This window comes from Heterodontus francisci, chromosome 13, assembly GCF_036365525.1.
Source record: "Heterodontus francisci isolate sHetFra1 chromosome 13, sHetFra1.hap1, whole genome shotgun sequence".
NCBI lineage: Eukaryota > Metazoa > Chordata > Chondrichthyes > Heterodontiformes > Heterodontidae > Heterodontus > Heterodontus francisci.
In genome coordinates this window covers 106,019,473-106,038,279 of record NC_090383.1, presented here as the reverse complement: position 1 = coordinate 106,038,279, position 18,807 = coordinate 106,019,473, and the positions used below count along the sequence as shown (strand labels likewise).

Sequence of the window (18,807 nt, the reverse complement as noted above, 5' to 3'; positions counted from 1 at the left end):
GTGCTTGTGGGCAGCAGAGTTTTGGATAACCTCAGGTTTACAGAGGGTAGAATGTGGGAGGCTGGCCAGAAGAACATTGGAATAGTCAGGTCTAGAGGTAACAAAAGCATGAATGAAGGCTTCAGTGGAAGATGATCTGAGGCAGGAGCGAATTCGGGTGATGCTACAGAGGCAGAAATAGGTGGTCTTAGTGATGACACGGATGTGGTGGGAAGCTTAACTTGGGGTTAGATATCAACAGTGTGAACTCTCCAATCTGAATAAGGAACGTGACATTTGGCATTTCTACCACTGACATAACTTCCTCTGTGTAGAACAGGCAACAAATCTAGAGTGGTTTCTACTGCCGAATAAGTCAAACTGTAAGACAAGAAAATATATGGCATGTGCAGAATTGCACCTGTTGTATCAAACAGTGATGAGCTGCTGCCAAAAACTGCAATTGTACATGCACAGACATTTGCATGTGAATAGCTAAGCTTTGTTGACGCATCTAAAAATAGGTTAACAGCACTAAAGCAGAGTTGTAAATTCCTCCACATACGCAATTGTGCTTTTTTGAGAAGCTAAATTATTTTTGATCCAAGTGACTGGTTGGATTCCATTTGAGTCAAACAGTGGGTGTTTGAATAGACTCAAACACGGCTCATTCCTATTGTCAATGAAACGTAAATCAGCTGTCTAGACTGACATAGTCTGGGTTCTCGAATTCCTTGTTCACTTTGCCATTTTCATCGTTTAAACATGGGTAAATGTGCTACCTCTGCAAGAGAAATGTTTAACAGAAATTTGCAGAAGAGCAAATTTATTTAAATGTAAAATCGGAATGGGGACAGATTCAACTTCCGGGAAAATGACTGAAGGCTCAATTCTTTTTCTGATCTGTGAATTCTAGTATATCAATGCAGCTGACTGATTTTCAGCATTAAAAACACAAACACAGTTTGCAAACTGGTTGGCTGACTGACAGTTTATTCCACCCAGTACACATCTTGATTAGTGTGGCCTTATATGCTCGTGAGGTAAATATTCATGAACAGAGTCAGACTTGGTGTACAAACACCATGGATTGCTTTCAGGAATCCGCCACATGTATGGCTGCACCTTAAGCCTTTAGACAATGAGGTACAAGCTAAGTAACACGCCGCTCAGCAATTAAACTGTGGAACAGGCAAGTAGATCGATGGGAAAAGATTCAGTCTGATCCATTATTTTTAGATCACCTATCGGGCACAGGTGAAGTTCCTCTGCTGAGCCTGAAGAAAACCAGGAGATGGGATTATCAGGCCTGAAAACCTCCAGCTAAATATAATTTTAAAGAGAAAGTGTTTCACACTCAGAAGTGTGAATTTAAAGACTAGGTTTCTACCTGCCACAAACATGACCATGCAATTGAAACATTGATAAACAGATTCAGTATTAAACAGGATGTAAGTGGTGCAGACTCTGTGCCGCTGAAGGAGGGAGATTGATGATCATCTGAACAGGCTCAAAACGTGCAACTGGAGGGGTAATCCTGCAATCCCACTCTCAGCAGGGAGCCACACTCAAGAAAGCAAGCTGGCGACTGGGCTGTATCACCGTATCCTCGATGTTCCAAACACAGGTATCTGGCTGGAAGTGTCTGATCATCACAGAATTACTTCTTAAAGAGCAAATTGAGTTAGATTGTCTGAACTTCCTTCGTTTATGCGTAAATGCCCCCAATACTTTCAAAGTATAACTGCTTGGATTATCTGCATGGCATGTATCACTTTTAAAACAAAGTGTATGTTCCTGAAGTGCTGAACCAGACAATCCTACCCCAGACCGCATTTGACATTTCGAACACTTTGGTTTCTACCTTGTTTCAAACTGAAAATGATGTTGGCTATATCTTAATCTAGAATGCCTGCCAAGTTGGCCTATTGATGTCTTGTGAAGCATGTTATTGAAACAAATGATCCAATTCTGACCTTTGTAGTTCTGTCCACTGATTCCATAGGCCGAGTCTCCATTGGGTATGAAGCCTTTTCCCTCGGGACACATGGCGGCAAATTCAGCTAAAGAATAAAAAAAAAAGAGTTAACTAAAAATAAAGCCTGGGGTCACTGGAAGAAAATGCTATCTTATATGTCAAATTACATAGTACATGTAACATAAAATATAACACTTACATATGGATATGTGATCTGCACTGGACAGCTAATCAGATACAAGTGCATTTATAACTGGCTAAGACATCTGACAATATTAGCTTTACCCTTTTCAATGCAAATTTTCCTGCTCTCGAACACTATTTGCTCCACATGCTGATTATATAGCGTATTGGTGTTTTAAAACACTGTCTGGAGTGGTGCAATAAATAAAAAAAAACCTCTGCTGCTGACTGCAAGGGTCCTACATGAAATACCTGTGAGAAATGTGAACTATGGAAATGATCAGCAGGAAAAGACCAGATGGTTAATCTCAGCCTGCTCCCAGTCAGCCTAGTTCCCGGCTGGTGCATATCCATGGTGCAAACCTCCCACTACAGTCTAGATTGCCAGTCTCATTCAGAGGCCAGAAGGATGGCTGCTGTAGGAAATGGAAAAGTCAATGGGCACAAAAGAGATGCTCTTCGCAGGTTGGGTTAAATCACCTTGTTTGGACAATATAAAGAGAGATTTAGTCTAGCAGCTGGTCATGCTATACCTCAGCTGGGCGTTACTAATGTTAGCATTAGATTCAAAAAGTGGAAAGATGCTCCATTCCTCAAAGTTGACAATGACTTGCCATCTGGAGTACTAAACTGCCCCTCTCCATCCAACAACAACAACAACTTCTATTTATATAGCGCCTTTAATGCATTAAAACATTCCAAAGCGCTTCACAGGCCAGCAATAAATACATTTAAAGCCACATGCAATCCACATGAGGTCATCTCCCACCTAATCTATAGTCATTCTTGGGATGGGAGTGTCACTGGCAGGGCCAGCATTTATCACCCATCACCAGTTGCCCATCGCAGGTGGAAGTAGGCCTTCTGCTTGGTGACGGCATTGGTGACGGTGGTTTGATACAAGTGGTTTACTAGGCCACTTTAGAATGAATCTAAGAGTCAACCACATTGCTGTGGGACTGGAGTCACATATGGAGCAGATCAGGTGAGGACGACAGGTTTTGTTTCCCTAAAGGACATTAGTGAACTAGTGGGGTTTTTACGACAATTTGATATCTTCATATCAGCTTTTGTATTTCCCGACTATGCACCCACATGCACTACACACCACAATATAAGTGGGCATTTGTATTTTCTGTGCCATAAATTCTTAGAGAATCAGTGGGTCTCAGATCAAAGCCAGGTTTATCCATTCCCACTGAAACATAGAGGCCAAGAATAGGAGAGCGGCCACCCAATGTGCTATTGTGTGTTGGGTGACTGCTCCCCAGAAAAGTGGGTGTAGAAGTCTGTGGCCTACACTGCACCCAAGGCACTCTGCATACCACTATATAATTGGCGAGCACAAGAGGGGCTGAAAGCCAGAGTACACGGTGTAAACTCAGCTCATTAGTTCCCCCCCACTATCATTTAAGTTAGGTATTCAATTCATAGTGTGAATGGAATGCCATCAGTGCTTCAGTCACACAGCACCCATTTGAGATGAACACCAAAGTAGAAGTGACCTTCAAATCTTTAAAACACGTGAGCGTCACTGGCCTTCCCCCTCCCTTCTGCCCCGGGTACACGTGCCTTTCATTTCTGGTGTCTGCCTGCCAAGAAAGTACCAGGTGCACAAAGTACATACACTTATCAACAGCTGAGGCAGCCAAAAACACAGAATTATGAGAGACATACCTAGAACATCCGAGAGGGGAACATGTCACATGAAGTTATGCAAATGTTCCAAGCTCATGTTATGCTGTGAGGCGAGCTCACTGATGCACAGGGGAGGTTAGTGGAGTGTCTGAACAGTGCCATCATCAACAGTGCTAAATGGGGACTTCAAAGGTAATCCTCAGCTCCATGAAATTGGCACACAAAGAAAAGCCCACCACTTCATTTGGACAGTAACTTGCTAATTATCTCCTCAAAGATATAAGGAGCTGTCCATGGGGAAAGCATTCAAATGTTCAACGCATTTACACCTAACTCCTTTCTACATCCAACTGACACAAAATAACACTGCAACCAGTCATTTCTACATAAGCAAACTTACAAGTGCCAAACATTGGACAGGGGAACACTTCACAATTGTCACCCCAGCCTGCTCCCAGGGTGCAGCAACACTCCTGCTTGGTGACATTGGAAGTCAGGACATTGTCACAGAAGTGGGCATCATTTAGATTGTAGTAGCATTCCTTTTTCTCTCCTGTCTGTACAAGCACTGGAAAAGAAAACACAATTCTTAATGAAACTTTGGCATAAATACATATCAATGAGTTATGAAAAGCACACACCACTCAAAATGGCCCACATCCATAGAACCCCTTAACCTGCAACTGTCCTGCTCAACCTAAGCCTCCCATCTCTGTCTATGTGTAACTCTACCCAAATGTACAGAACAGTGTATGATTCTGAATATAGCCATCTGCAAGTGCCATGCAATCGGTCATGTCCCATGACCCAAGAAAATGATCATATTTTGTACCATTCAATGAAGCTAAAACTCTTCAAAAGTGTCCATGGTGATGACACTTTTCTCTTAGGTCCTTATGCGTCTCTTTACTTAACTACTGTGAATCCTCTTTTATCATTTGATATTTCTTCAGCTAAAGTGTTATGGCCTTACTTCCTTAGGCAACATGCCACAATATATCTTTGTCGTCACTACAGCATGATGCTGTTCACATGTATGCAGGGCACTTCAAACTAGTTAGTGTGCAATTGGAATCATTTGGGCTACTAACCAGTAACACCATCAAGTGAAATCTCTCAAAGATTAATGCTCCCTGTATGCAGCAGGCTGACCATGAAACAACCAGACTGGGGAGTTACGATGCTCAGACCATGTGCAGTATAACTTTCTGCTTTGTACAGTTTAATAATGAGCTAAGCAATATACTTAGTAATTAATGCACAAAAAATTGTTCGTCCTGAAATGCATATTGGTTTTTAGTTTGAAAATAGGGTGATTTGGGATGGATGGGTAATTTCCACTGACTAACTGACCCATTGAGAAGCTGATGCAAAATCCTGATGGGAGATAGAGGCAGCCCTTTGCTCAATCCTGACGCAAGAGGCGTCAATTCTGGACAATGTTCTCCAGTCAGAAATCCATCTCGTGTAAGGGCAATGTGCAACATACCTACATGATAATGGGGGATGTGGGGCCCATATTGACACTTTCCCAACAAGAGTCTGATTGCCATTAGGAAAGCGGAAACCAAGGCTGATCCAAAATTCTGGACGCCACTGGACAAACTGTCCGGCAAGCAGCGGAAATGATAGAGGTGGCCGCACCGCAGACTGCAGCCAGAAGTCCTGCCCCACTCTACTTCCATGGGTGCAGCAACCTCTGGGAACTTCCAGGCATTACTTGTTGTAAACAGTTTGCAGCATTACGAAACTTTATTTGATAAGACTCATGGGCCACAAAAGGAGGCCATTCAGCCCATTGTGCCTATGTCGGTTCTTTGAAAGACCTATCCAGTTAGTCCCTCACCCTTTGCTCTTTCCCCATAGCCCTGCAAATCTTTCTGTTTCAAATATTTATCCAATTCCCTTTGTAAAGTTACTACTGAATCTGATTCCACCATCCTTTCAGACTGTGCATTCCAGATCGTATCCACGACTACAGCAAGTAATGGGGCACCATGCAGTTCAGAGACAGTGCAGAGGTTACAAGACTGGGGGCCTTGTGGTGATTGCCTATGATGGAATGGAACATTATTGCTCAGTTACTCTGCTTTTATCTTTTAAGTGCTGAAGTTTGAAGTTCCTATTGGTATTACTAATTGCTTGAGGTCAAGCATTCGAACAAAAGTCTCTTATACACCCATTTATTGGAACTTTTTTTTTTAACTCAGGAAAGCCAAACAAAGCTTGAAGTCAGTTTGAAGTGTTCTTTTCAAACAGAGCTAGCTGGACAGTGATCAGGAATGAGAACTCCGACTGATTCTCTCCAGTCTAAGCAAGGTCTCCTGAAAGCAAATGTAGCTTCCCTGCTGCCACCCTGAGAGATTAAATAACTCAATGAAGACTGAGGATCAAACCCAAGGCCTGAAATGATCTGTACAAATCAGCTACTCACTTCCTAAATCCACTGGGCAAGAGGAGCAGGGGCAGTGCGTTCATACCAAAGGTGCTGAACATAAACAACCCGGCACATTGCACAGATCATCACAGTACAGACTTCACCATTTCCAATACTGCTGCAATTGCATTATATCGAATGGGCTCTGCCTTATACCAATAATTTTTTTTTTAAATCAGTTACATAATGACCCAGGTATATGTATTTATTTTTTGTATCTCTGACAGGCGGAATACAGAATAAGAACCAAAGCTGCACTGTTAAAATATAAAATATCCCCTTGTAATAAAATACAAGTCCATGCACTTGCATGCTGTGTTATTCCAGCAGATGGTCTTAAAGGTAGGTCTGCTTCTACCCATCCTGCTGAGTTAGCCAGGGCACTGAACATACAGCTGTATAGAAATACAATGTGCTGCCTACTGCCTTTAGGATGAAGCTGTGGCTCAGTTGGTAACACTCACGCCTCTGAATCACAAGATTGTGGGTTCAAGTCCCACTATACAACAATCTTGGCTGCCACTCCAGTGGAGTGCTGCACTGTCAGAAGTGTTATCATTTGGCTGAGAAATTAAACTGAAGCCCTAACTGCCCTCTCAGGTAGATGTAAAAGATCCCATGGGACTATTCCAAAGAGCAGGAGAGTTGTCCTGGCCAATGTTTATCCCTCAATCAACATCACAAAAGATAGATTATATGGTCATTATCACATTGCTGTGTGCAAATTGGCTGCTGCGTTTCCTGCAACAGTGACTACACTTCAAAAATATTTCAGTGGCTGTAAAGTGCTTTGGGACGGCCAGTAGTTGTGAAAGGTGTGTACATATGCAAATACAAGTCTTTCTCGTGCATCCAAAAGTACTAGGAATTACAGGAAACATATAACTTGGAGTTACAGGAAGAACAGTAGGTGACAAGCCCAGCGGAATGACAGCAAAGGTAATTAAAGCAATTAAGAACAAAGCAAAAGTATTCAAATAAAGACCTAGTATGAGCAAGAACATAAGAAAGCAAACGCACTGTTAAAATGGACAAACAGCCAGATTAATTTAAAATTTCAAGGGAATTAAGATAAACTGTTTTCATCCAAGGAATAGTGGAGCGTATAGGACCACTGGTTTCTCAAAGGGGTGTTGAGATGAGTGGACATGTGGGCATGGCTGAAAAATTGAATTAATTCCATATTTACGAGCAAGAGGCAGTATTGGGGCTCTAGCACATTGGTCATTCTATGATAGAACAAAATTAGTAATGCTGCAGAGTTGACTGCTGGATACCAGGATAAATAAAGTACCTGGGCCAGATGGGATACATCTTAGGGAATTCAAGGATGCACTGGCACAAATTACTGCAACAATAGTTAACAATTTATTAGATAAAGCAGTAAGAGGCTTGATGGAGCTGTGGACTAACAAGTCCCTAGGTCCTGATGGGCTTCATCCTAGGATCCTAAAAGAGGTGTTAATGAGGTAATACATGCATTGGTGTTAATTTTTCAAAATTCACTAGATTCTGGAAAGATTCCATCAGACTGGAAAATAGCAAATATAACCCCTCTATTCAAGAAGGGGGAAGTCAGAAAACAGGTAACTACTATAGGCCAGTTAGCTTGACTTCTGTCACGTAGAAGGTGTTAGAATCGATCATTTTACGAGAGGAATTGAAAATAAAAGTAAGGATGTTATGCTTCAGCTGTATAAGGCACTGGTGAGACCACATCCCGAGTACTGTGTGCACTTTTGGTCTCCTTATTTAAGGAAGGATGTGAATGCATTGGAGGCAGTTCAGAGGAGGTTTACTAGATTGATACCTGGAATGAGCGGCTTGACTTATGAAGGTTGGACCGACTGGGCTTGTTTGCACTGGAGTTTAGAAGAGTGAGGGGAGACTTGATTGAAGTATATAAGATCCTGAACATTCTTGACAAGGTGGATGTGAAAAGGATGTTTTCTCTTGTGGGGTAGTCCAGAACTAGGGGGCACTGTGTTAAAAGTAGGGCTCGCCCTTTTAGGACAGAGATGAGGAATATTTTTTTCTCTCGGAGGGTTGTGCGACTTTGGAACACTCTGCCTCAGAAGGTGGTGGAGGCAGGGTCATTGAATAATTTTAAGGCGGGGGTAGATTCTAGTTAGGCAAGGGAATCAAAGGTTATCGGGGGTAGACAGGAGTGTGGAATTCAAGACTCAAACAGATTAGCCATGATCTTATTGAATGGCGGAGCAGGCTAAAGGGGCCAAATAGCCTACTTCTGTTCCTAATTCGTATGTTCGTATTCGTATGTTCGTATGACTTACCTGAAGTCAGCGGCGGACCTGCGAGGACCTGGGACTGAGTGGAGCTATATAAATTAAAGACTGGGGCTTGAGGCCCTCACTTACCTGAAGTCCGGGGCAGCGGCAGTCCTGCGAGGTACTAGGACCGTGTGGAGCTATATAAATTAAGGAGCGGGGCTCGAGGCCCTCACTTACCAGACATCCGGGGCAGTGGCAGGCTCTCTGGCTGTGTCAGCACACTCTCTGTTTGATAAATGGGAAAAGAAAACTACCAGTGACATCATGGGAAATCTGTGTAGGCTGATTGGTCGGTGGGTGGCAGCTGTTGTTGCCTGTGGATAGCTCAGATAAAGCAGAGTTTAAAAAAAGGTTCTTTTTAAAATAAAGCCCTAGGTTAGGCTGTAATTTATTAGTGAGTACTAGCTGGAATAATGCTGTTTGCACAGTGAGGCTGAGAGTTGTGTGTGGGGGATTTTGCTGACTGGGGGGGGCGATGGGGTAGGTGCTCTTTGGTCTCTTTCTTTTCTGCCTTTTCAGCCTCCACGGTGCAGGGATAAAGCTGATTGCAAATAACTGGTAAGTTATTATACTTTGCACGAGCAATAATTGATTGTAAAGCTAAGTAACGGCAGGGCAGCTCGGCCAAATGGAATGTGCCTCCTGTGGTATGTGGGAAGTCATGCACGCACCATGCATCCTTGACAAACACATCTGCAGGAAGTGCCTCCAGCTGCAGAAGCTTAAGCTTTGGGTTTTGGAGCTTGAGCGGCGGCTGGAGTCACTGTGATGCATCCATGAAGCGGAAGACTTTGTGGATAGCACGTTTCAGGAGGTAGTCAACCCAGTGCCTAAGAGAGCACAGTCAGAGAGGGACTGGATAGCTCCCAGACAGATAAGGTCAGGGCGGGTAGTACAGGAGTCCCCGGAGGGCATCCCACTTTCTAACCGGTATTCAGTTCTGAGTACTGATGGGAAGGAGGGTTCCTCTGTCGAGTACAGTGAGAGTCATGACCGGAACACCACGGGTGACTCAGCTGCACAGGGAGGGAGGAAAAAGGACAAGAAAGCAATAGTGGTAGGGGATTCTATGGTTAGAGGAACAGATAGGCATCTTTGTGGTCACAGACATGATTCCGGGATGGTATGTTGCCTCCCTGGTGCAAGGGTCATGGATATCACCAAGCGGCTACAGAACATTCTGGAGGGCGAAGTAAAAAAGGAAATTAGAAAAGCAAAGAGAGGACATGAAAAATTATTGGCAGGTAAAATCAAGGAAAACCCGAAGATGTTTTATCAGTACATTAAGAGCAAGAGGATAACTAAAGAAAGGGTAGGGCCCATGAGAGATGTGAAGGAGAACGTATGCGTGGATGCAGAAGATGTGGGCAGGGTTCTTAATGAGTTTTTTGTCTCTGTCTTCACAAAGGAGAGGGTTGATGCAGACATTGTAGTTAAAGAGGGGGAGTGTGAAATATTAGATACGATAAGCATGCCGAGAGAGGAAGTGCTTGAGCGTGTCTGACATCCCTGAAAGTGGATAAATCGCCAGGACCGGATGGATTGCATCCAAGGTTGTTAAAGGAAGCCAGGAAGCAAATGGTGGATGCGCTGAGGATCATCTTCAAATCCTCAATAGATACAGGCAAGGTACCATATGACTGGAGGTCTGCAAACGTTGTACCATTGTTTAAAAAGGGAGCAAGGGATAGGCCAGGTAATTATAGGCCGGTCAGTCTGACTTCAGTGGTGGGTAAATTGTTAGAATCTATTCTGAGGGACAGGTTAAACTATCACTTACAAAGACACGGATTAATCAGGGATAGTCAGCATGGATTTGTTAGGGGAGGGTCATGTCTTGCTAACTTGATTGGGTTTTTTGAGGAAGTAACAAGAAGGATTGATGAGGGTAGTGCAGTGGATGTGGTCTACATGTATTTTAGTAAGGCATTTGACAAGATCCCGCATGGCGGATTGCTCAGTAAAATGAAAGCCCATGGGATACAGGGGAATGTGGCAGGTTGGATCCAAAATTGACTCAGTGACAGGAAACAAAGGGTAGTAGTCGACAGATGTTTTTGTGAATGGAAAGTGGTTTCCAATGGTGTTCCACAGGGCTCAGTGTTCGGTCCCTTGCTGTTTGTGGTATATATTAATGATTTGGACTTAAATGTGGGTGGCATGATTGGGAAATTTGCTGATGACACAAAAATTGGCCATGTGGTTAATAGTGAGGAGAATGATATCAATGGTATGGCTGAATGGGCAGAAAAGTGGCAAATGGAATTCAATCCAGAGAAGTGTGAGGTATTGCATTTGGGGAGGGCAAATAAAGCGAGGGAATATACAATAAATGGGAGGATATTAAGAGGGGTAGAAGAAATGAGAGACCTTGGAGTGCATGTCTACAGGTCCCTGAAGGTGGCAGGACAGGCAGATAGAGTGGTGAAGAAGGCATATGGATTGCTTTCCATTATTGGCCGAGGTATAGATTACAAAAGCAGGGATGCTATGCCGGAACTGCATAGAGTGTTGGTTAGGCCATAACTGGAGTATTGTGTACAGTTCTGGTCACCACATTACAGAAAGGTCATAATTGCTCTGGAGAAAGTACAGAGGAGATTTACAAGAATGTTGCCAGGGCTTGAAGGTTGCAGCTATGAGGAAAGATTGGATAGGCTAGGGTTGTTTTCCCTGGAACTGAGGAGACTGAGGGGTGACTTGATTGAAGTGTACAAAATTATGAGGCGCCTAGATAGAGTGGACAGAAAGGACCTTTTTTTCACTGGCGGGGAGATCAGTTACCAGGGGACACAGATTTAAGGTGATTGGTAGAAGGATTAAAGGGGACATGAGGAGAAACTTTTTCACTCAGAGGGTGGTGGGTGTCTGGAATTCACTGCCAGGATCGGTGGTGGAGGCAGAAACCCTCAATTCTTTTAAAAGGTACCTGGATATGTATCTGAAGTGCTGTAACCTGCAGGGCTATGGACCAGGCGCTGGAAGGTGGGATTAGTTTGGGCGGATAGTTTACTCGACCGGCGCAGACATGATGAGCTGAACGGTCTCCTTCTGTGCTGTACTTTTTCTATGGTTCTATGACATGTTTGAAAACAAATCTGTTCACTCCACAAAAGGCTGACTGACCCACTGATTCCTTCCAGCACTTTCTGGCATTGTCACAAATAAAGTGTCCTTATTTTAGAAAGGGACCTGGGGTGGAAACTGGGGAACATTAGACTGGTCAGTCTTGCATCATTCTAAGAGAACATTCCAGAATCAATTGTCAAGGACAAGCTGGTGGAGTATCTGGGGAGATGTAAACTAATTGGACAGAGTTTACCAGGATTTACCAAAGTCAAGAAAATCTAACAGGGTGTTTTGATAAAGTAATAGGATGTAGATCAGAGTGACTAATTGTTTGGACTTTTGAGGTTTTGATAAGGTAGCTTGTGGAAAACCAGTGGAAAAAACCTACAAGCATAACAGTTGTTGTTGGTTCAGATCAAACCAGGAGCAGCATTCTTGGTTGAGCTCTGCCGGACCTGCATCTATATGGGGGGTGGGAAGGAAAATCAGCCTCTCAGTTCTCTTTCTGCCTTTAGATTTTCTAAGGGGTTTGCTGCACACCTTCCAAATTCTCACAATTGGGACAATAAGTGCATTGTTCACACGGTTCATGGAAAATCTGCTCAAATAGGGGTGGCTTAATTCACCAGAAGATGCCTCGTCAGTAATGTCCTCTGTACAAGTACAATATTATAGTGAGTCCACAGAAGGGATGAGGTGGGGGGCACTGCGGAATGACCCAACAAGCCCAAGATCCACGCTCTCCATAGTTGAATACTGCCAAATGTTTGTTCAACAAGAGGCTCTCTCTCTGGTTTAAGTCTCAACGATGTGAAGCTGTTAAAATGGGCTTAGCCAACACATGTTCCAAGTTAGAGTCTCATAAAGCCTGTTTGTAAGTCTTTGATTGCAGTCAGTGCCATGATTGTGAGGCAACTCATCAAGCCACCATCTTGACTGAGAAACTTAAATCATCTTTTAAACTCAAGTTGTTCCGTGACCTTTAGCTCCAAGTATTCCCATGCACTTTAAAATCCATAGACATTAGATTTAACCAGTACCACTGATCCTTCAATAACTCCTTCAATAAGTGTGTTAAACTTAAAAAGTCAGGAATCCTATCATTCCTACTGAAACCAGCTACCAGCCACCTAATACAGTGACAACCTTGGAGAGATATACAGCCCAATGTGGAGAACAAGAGCTGGGATGACTGCAAACCAACAATCAATATCAGCAAGACTATGTTTGTCGCATGCATTTCATATTAGCATTAGATAATAGCTGAATCAAATAAAATTCCATTTAAAACAGTGGCGAAGCTCAAATTGGAAACAAGACTGGTAGTGCAACACGTGTGGATGTCTCAGCCAACTGAAAAAGTGACAACAGCCCATATAAGTGCTTTCTTGAATCTAAATTGATGGATTTAGACTGGAATAAAAGACATGCAATATTTAACACAGTTGATATAATTCACATTTGGAGGAATTTATTCCTTTGGGAATATGGTGGCCAAAATGTTTATGATGGTAGCCTGAATAGTTTTGGATTTTGCTGTTCTTCAACATCACAAAAACAGATTCTCTGGTCATTATCACATTGCTGTTTGTGGGAGCTTGCTGTGCACACATTGGCTGCCGTGTTTCTTACGGCACAAAAATGACAACAGTTCGAAATACTTTATTTGCTGTAAAACGCTTTGAGACATCCAGTGGTCGCTATATAAATGCAAATCTTTCTTTTATCCTTTCACTTGTATGTGCGCGCATAGAAATCAGATGTTTTCTTGCACCCAAACAGCAGAAAAAGCCATCAGAAATCGGCAGCAAGAATGTTTCTGGGCCCCTGGGGATGATGGCATTCCTTATTCCAGGCAGAAATCTATGAAAACTGCTGGAGAAAATGGTTCAGTTTCACCAACAAATGCTTCTCACCCTGTAAGAAATGGGATCCCACATGTTTGAAGAAGGCTTCGATGGGCAAGCTTAGTGTGTTGTATGGGTTCCTGGTGCTGATTGTATTAGTACTACGAACAAACGAACATAACAATTAGGAGCAGGAGTAGGCCACTCGGCCCCTCGAGCCTGCTTATACCATTCCAGGTATTAGTCTAATAAACCTTCCCTAAATGGCTCCCAACGCATTTACATCCTTCCTTAAATAAGGAGACCAGTACTGTACATAGTACTCCAGATGTGGTCTCATCAATGCCCTGGATAACTGAAGCATAACCTCCCTACTCTGCTGTTTCATCAGGATACCAAGCTGAATCAGCTGTCTTCTTTTGCGATGGCTGTATTATTATTGCCCATAAGCAAACACAAGTTTGATTCCAGTAAAAATGTCAGCGAGCTTAACATGAAATTATCCATGTTTTTTCTGTTCTGTCAATTCTAGGAATGTTATTGCCAAATAAATTGCTGTCTTACAAGAACGACTTATCTAACTTTACAAATCCAGTACAATCAAAGGAGAAATCCAGGAGAAATGCAGAGTTAGCTATATTGTAGTAACTTTCAACGAACTTTCTTCAGCAATTAAACTTGAGTTCATGTAATCTCACTCATTGATAGATTTTGCCACAGATTAGTTTCATAAACTGCAAATACTTTCAATGCAAGGATTAAAACATACCATCACATCATTGGCATTGCAAGTATAACATATCGGAGTGTCTCCTGACAACACAGAGCATGTGCAGAGTGATCGGCGACATCATCAGTGCGTCCGAGCATTTGCCAGACTGCCAATATGGATCCACGCATGCGCACATCAATGTCACCAATGACATCCGAGCGTTGCTTCACCCCTCAATGTCCGCAATCACGACCTCCACCCCCTCATACAGTACCCTGCTCCCTCACCCAATCGGCGCCTAAATCGTTTCATCTCTTTCCTGCTCCCTCCCGCTGTACTCTCCCGCGCCTGCCTGCTCGAGACAGCTCTAGCCTGTTCACAACTCCAACCTGCCACTCCTGACTGTTCGCTGTTCCATCCCGTCTCACTGTTAGCACCCCGCTCGCTTCCCCCCGCCACACCCACTGCTTCTCTGGCCGGGGAACAAGCGGCGGGAGGGAACGGCGAGCAGACGGACATGGGAGAAAACAGCAGGATGGTGCAGTGAGCAGTCTGAAGCAGCGGGAGGGAGCAGGGAAGGGAAGCGGCAATCGGGAGAGGGAACCAGATACTGTTGGAGGGTGGGGGTTTGGAGGCAGCAATCATGGTCATTCAGGGGTGAGGGGGTTTGGGTTCAATTAATTTTTTGTCAAATTGAGCAATGCCATTTTTATTACTGGCATCTGCCTGAGACGTCGCAGACAGTGACATTTCAGTGGATGAGGCTGCATTTGTGCATGTGCCTGTACTGCGCCACCTAGTGATTGCATTGTCAGCAAATGCAGCCATAACATATACTCCTCAACACTGCATTTATCAACACTTAACCTGTACCCAACAAAAGCCACTGATGATCAGTGCTGAGTAGAGGGGATATTGCCAGTTATAGTGCACCTGGACTCCTACAAACTGGTATGACTATATAGTCAGCTTGGTAATTTAACCGCAGACCTCTTTAAAGGCAAGAGGCAGGCGACCATCTCAAATTGCTACAGAATAACCAAGGATAGGCGCAAGGTCAAGCTTCAAATGTTTGGGCAGTCTACTGAGCTTCCTGCAAATGTTTTAATGTTATCAGAGAGCTGACTTCTTCTTTCGAAGCTCAACAGGGTTCAACTGCCTTTGAGAGTTGGGTAGAACTCTTAGAACTCTGCTGCTGCAAAGCCAAGTAAGTCAGCAGCATAATGCGGGGTCTCCTGGCTCTCCATCACGCTCCCAAGAATGGAATCTGTAACATAACTGACCCATAAATCTGGGACTGTGCCAAGATACAAATGCATCTTAAAAATCTATGTCTACAATGAACTTTGATAACGGAAAATGATGGACATCTGACCATTTTATAACAACCTATTGGGTTACCAACCATTTCTCAGCTGTACCATGAAAGAAAAGAAGAAAGATTTGCATTTATAAAGCACCTTCCAAGGGTGTACCCTTTACAACCAATGAAGTACTTTTGAAGTATAGTCACTGTTATAAACTAGGAAACGCACTGGCAATTTGTGCACAGCAAGCTCCCACAAACAGCAGTGTGATAATGACCAGATAATCTGTTTCAATTATGTTGATTGAGAGATAAATATTGGCCAGGGCACTGGAGAGAACGCCTCTGCTCCTCTTCAAGTAGTGCCATGGGATCTTTTACATCCATCCAAGAGGTGTAGTCATGTAACCAGATGCCATCTAATAGAGTTTAAACAATAGGGATACTACAAGCACACATTTGGGAATTGTTTTGCAACAAGAGCTTTTAACATGAAAGTCCAAAATATGTTTATTCATATAATTCATTGATCTGGTCTTAAATTAAGACCCTTGCTTAACATTTTTAAGCTAATGGACTGGGATAAACTGATACAAAGAAATGAAAAATAGACGTGCAGTAATAATTAAAACCAGACCAGAGAGTATGGAGTAATGGGACCTTGTATAGTTGGTCTTGATAATGGGAGGCATCCACAGAATGGGTGGGCAAAATGCCTTGGTAATTTGAGCTGAACATTCCCAAAGAGGACAGAGGCCTTCGCTGGGTCACCTTTTACCTCCCTGATTGACGAATAGCAATCTGCCCAGGAGGTCCCCTCATGTGCCTACCCTTTGCTATAGGTGACCAAAGATACACTCTGCAAAGAGAAAGAGGGGATTGATTCACTGGATTGAAAATAAGAACAGGCTGAACTATGTGGAAATTGCACCTTAAAAAGTGGCAAGAATCAAATATCTGTGGGGAGCATCCCCCAGATTTCCCTAGGAAATAAACCTAGCACCATCAGAGTTTATTCTTCATAATACAATAGATGGGCTGTTTGGCTGTGCTGCAGCTTTAGTCAAGGCAGGTCTATGTCCCACTGTGCTCCCATCACAACTATTTATTTTCGTATGTCATTCACGAGACCATTGGGTTTAAGTTTTCATTAAAAAACAAACTGAATTGCAGAATATGATCTCAAAACATTAATAAAAATCCAATGGAATAAGAAAGAATTTGACTTATTCAGTCGCTTTAAGTAGTGGCTTTGGCGTAGGCCTTTATTCAGGACTGTTTTTTCAGTCGTATGCTGTTTTTCAAGCTGTCAGCTTTTTTGGGTCTGTGTCAGCCTTTTTGAATTTAGTGGCTGGCATGTATGTGGCTCCAGGGAGACACCAAACAAAATGTAAAATGACCATCAGCAAAACTCATCAGAAATGTATCTGACAATATCAGAGGTAGAAGAGAGAGTATGCTCAACCACAGAGAGGTTTTGTGCTCATGTCAGATGAGATGATAAAGAGTGATTTTTAGTTTACTTACTAAGTTTATTTGAAGACAGCTAAAGATGAAATGGAGACTTCACCAGAGGAAAATCTCAGGGCTCCCTGCATTAGGTGCTATGAGCTGTGCTCGAAGGAAGAGTGGGTCCGAGTGTCCTACAAGGAGATATTGCGCAAAATGGGACTATATTTTCTGGAGGTTTGAAGAATGATCGCATTGAAATGTATAAAATTCTTAGGAGCCAGACAAGATTGTTTCTCCTGGCTGGACAGTCTGGACTTAGGGGTTATAGGCCGGAATTTTATCTGGGCGACAGGGGTCTCAACCACCGGTAAAAGCGCCGACGTGAACCCCGTGTCACCCCTTCTGTGGAAAGCCCACCGGATCAAGTGTTATTTAGGTGCTTAAGTAAACAGTGGCGGGCCTTCTCCAGGATCAAGGGCCCTGGCAGCGGAAGTCCCGCCCTCTGAGAGCTGCCAGCCAATTTAACTGAACAGCTCCACCCTGGAGGCGGTGGCTGCTGCCTGTGGAGCACCTATCTGAGGCATAGGAGCGGTGCTGGGCCCAGGCCACAGGTAGGTCAGGGCGGGAGAGGTCTCGCAGGGTGGAGGTCGCCAGGGAGGTGGATGCGGAGGGGGGGGGGTCGGCAACAAGGGCAGTGGGGTGGCTCTCAGTAGGCCACCCTTTCCCGATACCGGGTCCCTCGTTCAGGCACTAAGTGCCTTTTAACAAGGGACCCCGCCCACCCCCCCCAACCCACGCCCAGAGCCAGCAAGCAACCCACATGGTTTTTATTGCCGTGCTCCCCGTGTGGCAATAGGCCCACCCGCCGCTGGACTAAATGTGGCGGCGGTGGGATAAGGCCCTTAATTGGGCATTAATTGCTCACTTAAGGGCCTCAATTGGTAGCGGGGTGGGAAGGCCGTTCACAGGCCTTCCTGTCCTGAACTTAATTTTGGCGGAGGTGGGAAGGTGCACTGCGGGGATAGAGTCTTTCTGTAAGTTACAATATGGAAAGTAGATATTCATAGTCTGCAGGAAGATGGATCGCTAGTAGAATGATTCACTTTGATGGCTGGTGCAGCTGGTTTAAAAGGTCTTCACACATACAGCTCGACAGATCAGATGTAATTTCTGTTAGTGCATAGAAAATACCGTAAATATTCAGCATCGGTGAAGAAAGTAAAAATGTTAATCTTTCTTCAGATCTGGCAGGTATTGCAGAAGAAGAGTTTATAAAATAGAACAGATCAAGTGAAAGGGGTGGGAAGAGAAAGACCACACAAGGAAAAGCATGAGTGATTAGGTGGAAAACTGGCGATGGTTAAATGACAGAAGTGATAGTAACATAAGACAAAAGGAGGCAAGGTGAGGGAAATGGTGAGAAGCAATACACATATACGAGACCCAGAGAACGTGTTAATAGTTAAAGGAGGGCAGCTAAGTGCAGAGGGAGGCATGAACAACTGATGAATCGGAGCAGGCTCCAGTGGTTTAGGAGTCTTGTAGAAGATGATGGCAGAGGTACAGACCACCCCGTATTATAGGGAGTCCCCATGCAGGCACCAACTTGCTCCCTGGCCCATCTCCAGAAATGCTGCTACATCCATTCTACATTACCAACACCTACTGTAACACAAAATGGGAGTTCTGGTTCAATCCTGAAGGTATCAACGTCAATGTTAAGGCCAGAAGGCTGTAAAGTGCCTTGTAGAAAGGTGAGGTGTGCTTCCTCGAGCTTGCATTGAGCTTCATTGAAACAGTATAGGAAGCCAAGGAGAGAGATCAAGTGGCAGTAGGATGGAGAATTAAAGTGGCCAGTGACGGGGAGTTCAGGGTTGCATTAACGGACGTGTCCAGCAAAGGATCATCCAATCTG

General features: G+C 43.8%; 1 protein-coding gene across 6 annotated transcripts in view; it reads right to left on the bottom strand.

Moving 5' to 3' along the window:
• ltbp1 (latent transforming growth factor beta binding protein 1) overlaps nt 1-18,807 on the bottom strand; it is a 368,337-nt gene that overhangs the window by 73,899 nt on the left and 275,631 nt on the right. For all 6 annotated transcript variants that reach the window (XM_068045343.1, XM_068045346.1, XM_068045345.1 and 3 more), the window contains 2 exons: nt 4,179-4,346; nt 1,956-2,042 (listed from right to left, as the gene is read on the bottom strand). In XM_068045343.1, coding sequence (XP_067901444.1) covers nt 1,956-2,042; nt 4,179-4,346 — 255 coding nt within the window. The remainder of the gene's footprint in view (nt 1-1,955; nt 2,043-4,178; nt 4,347-18,807) is intronic.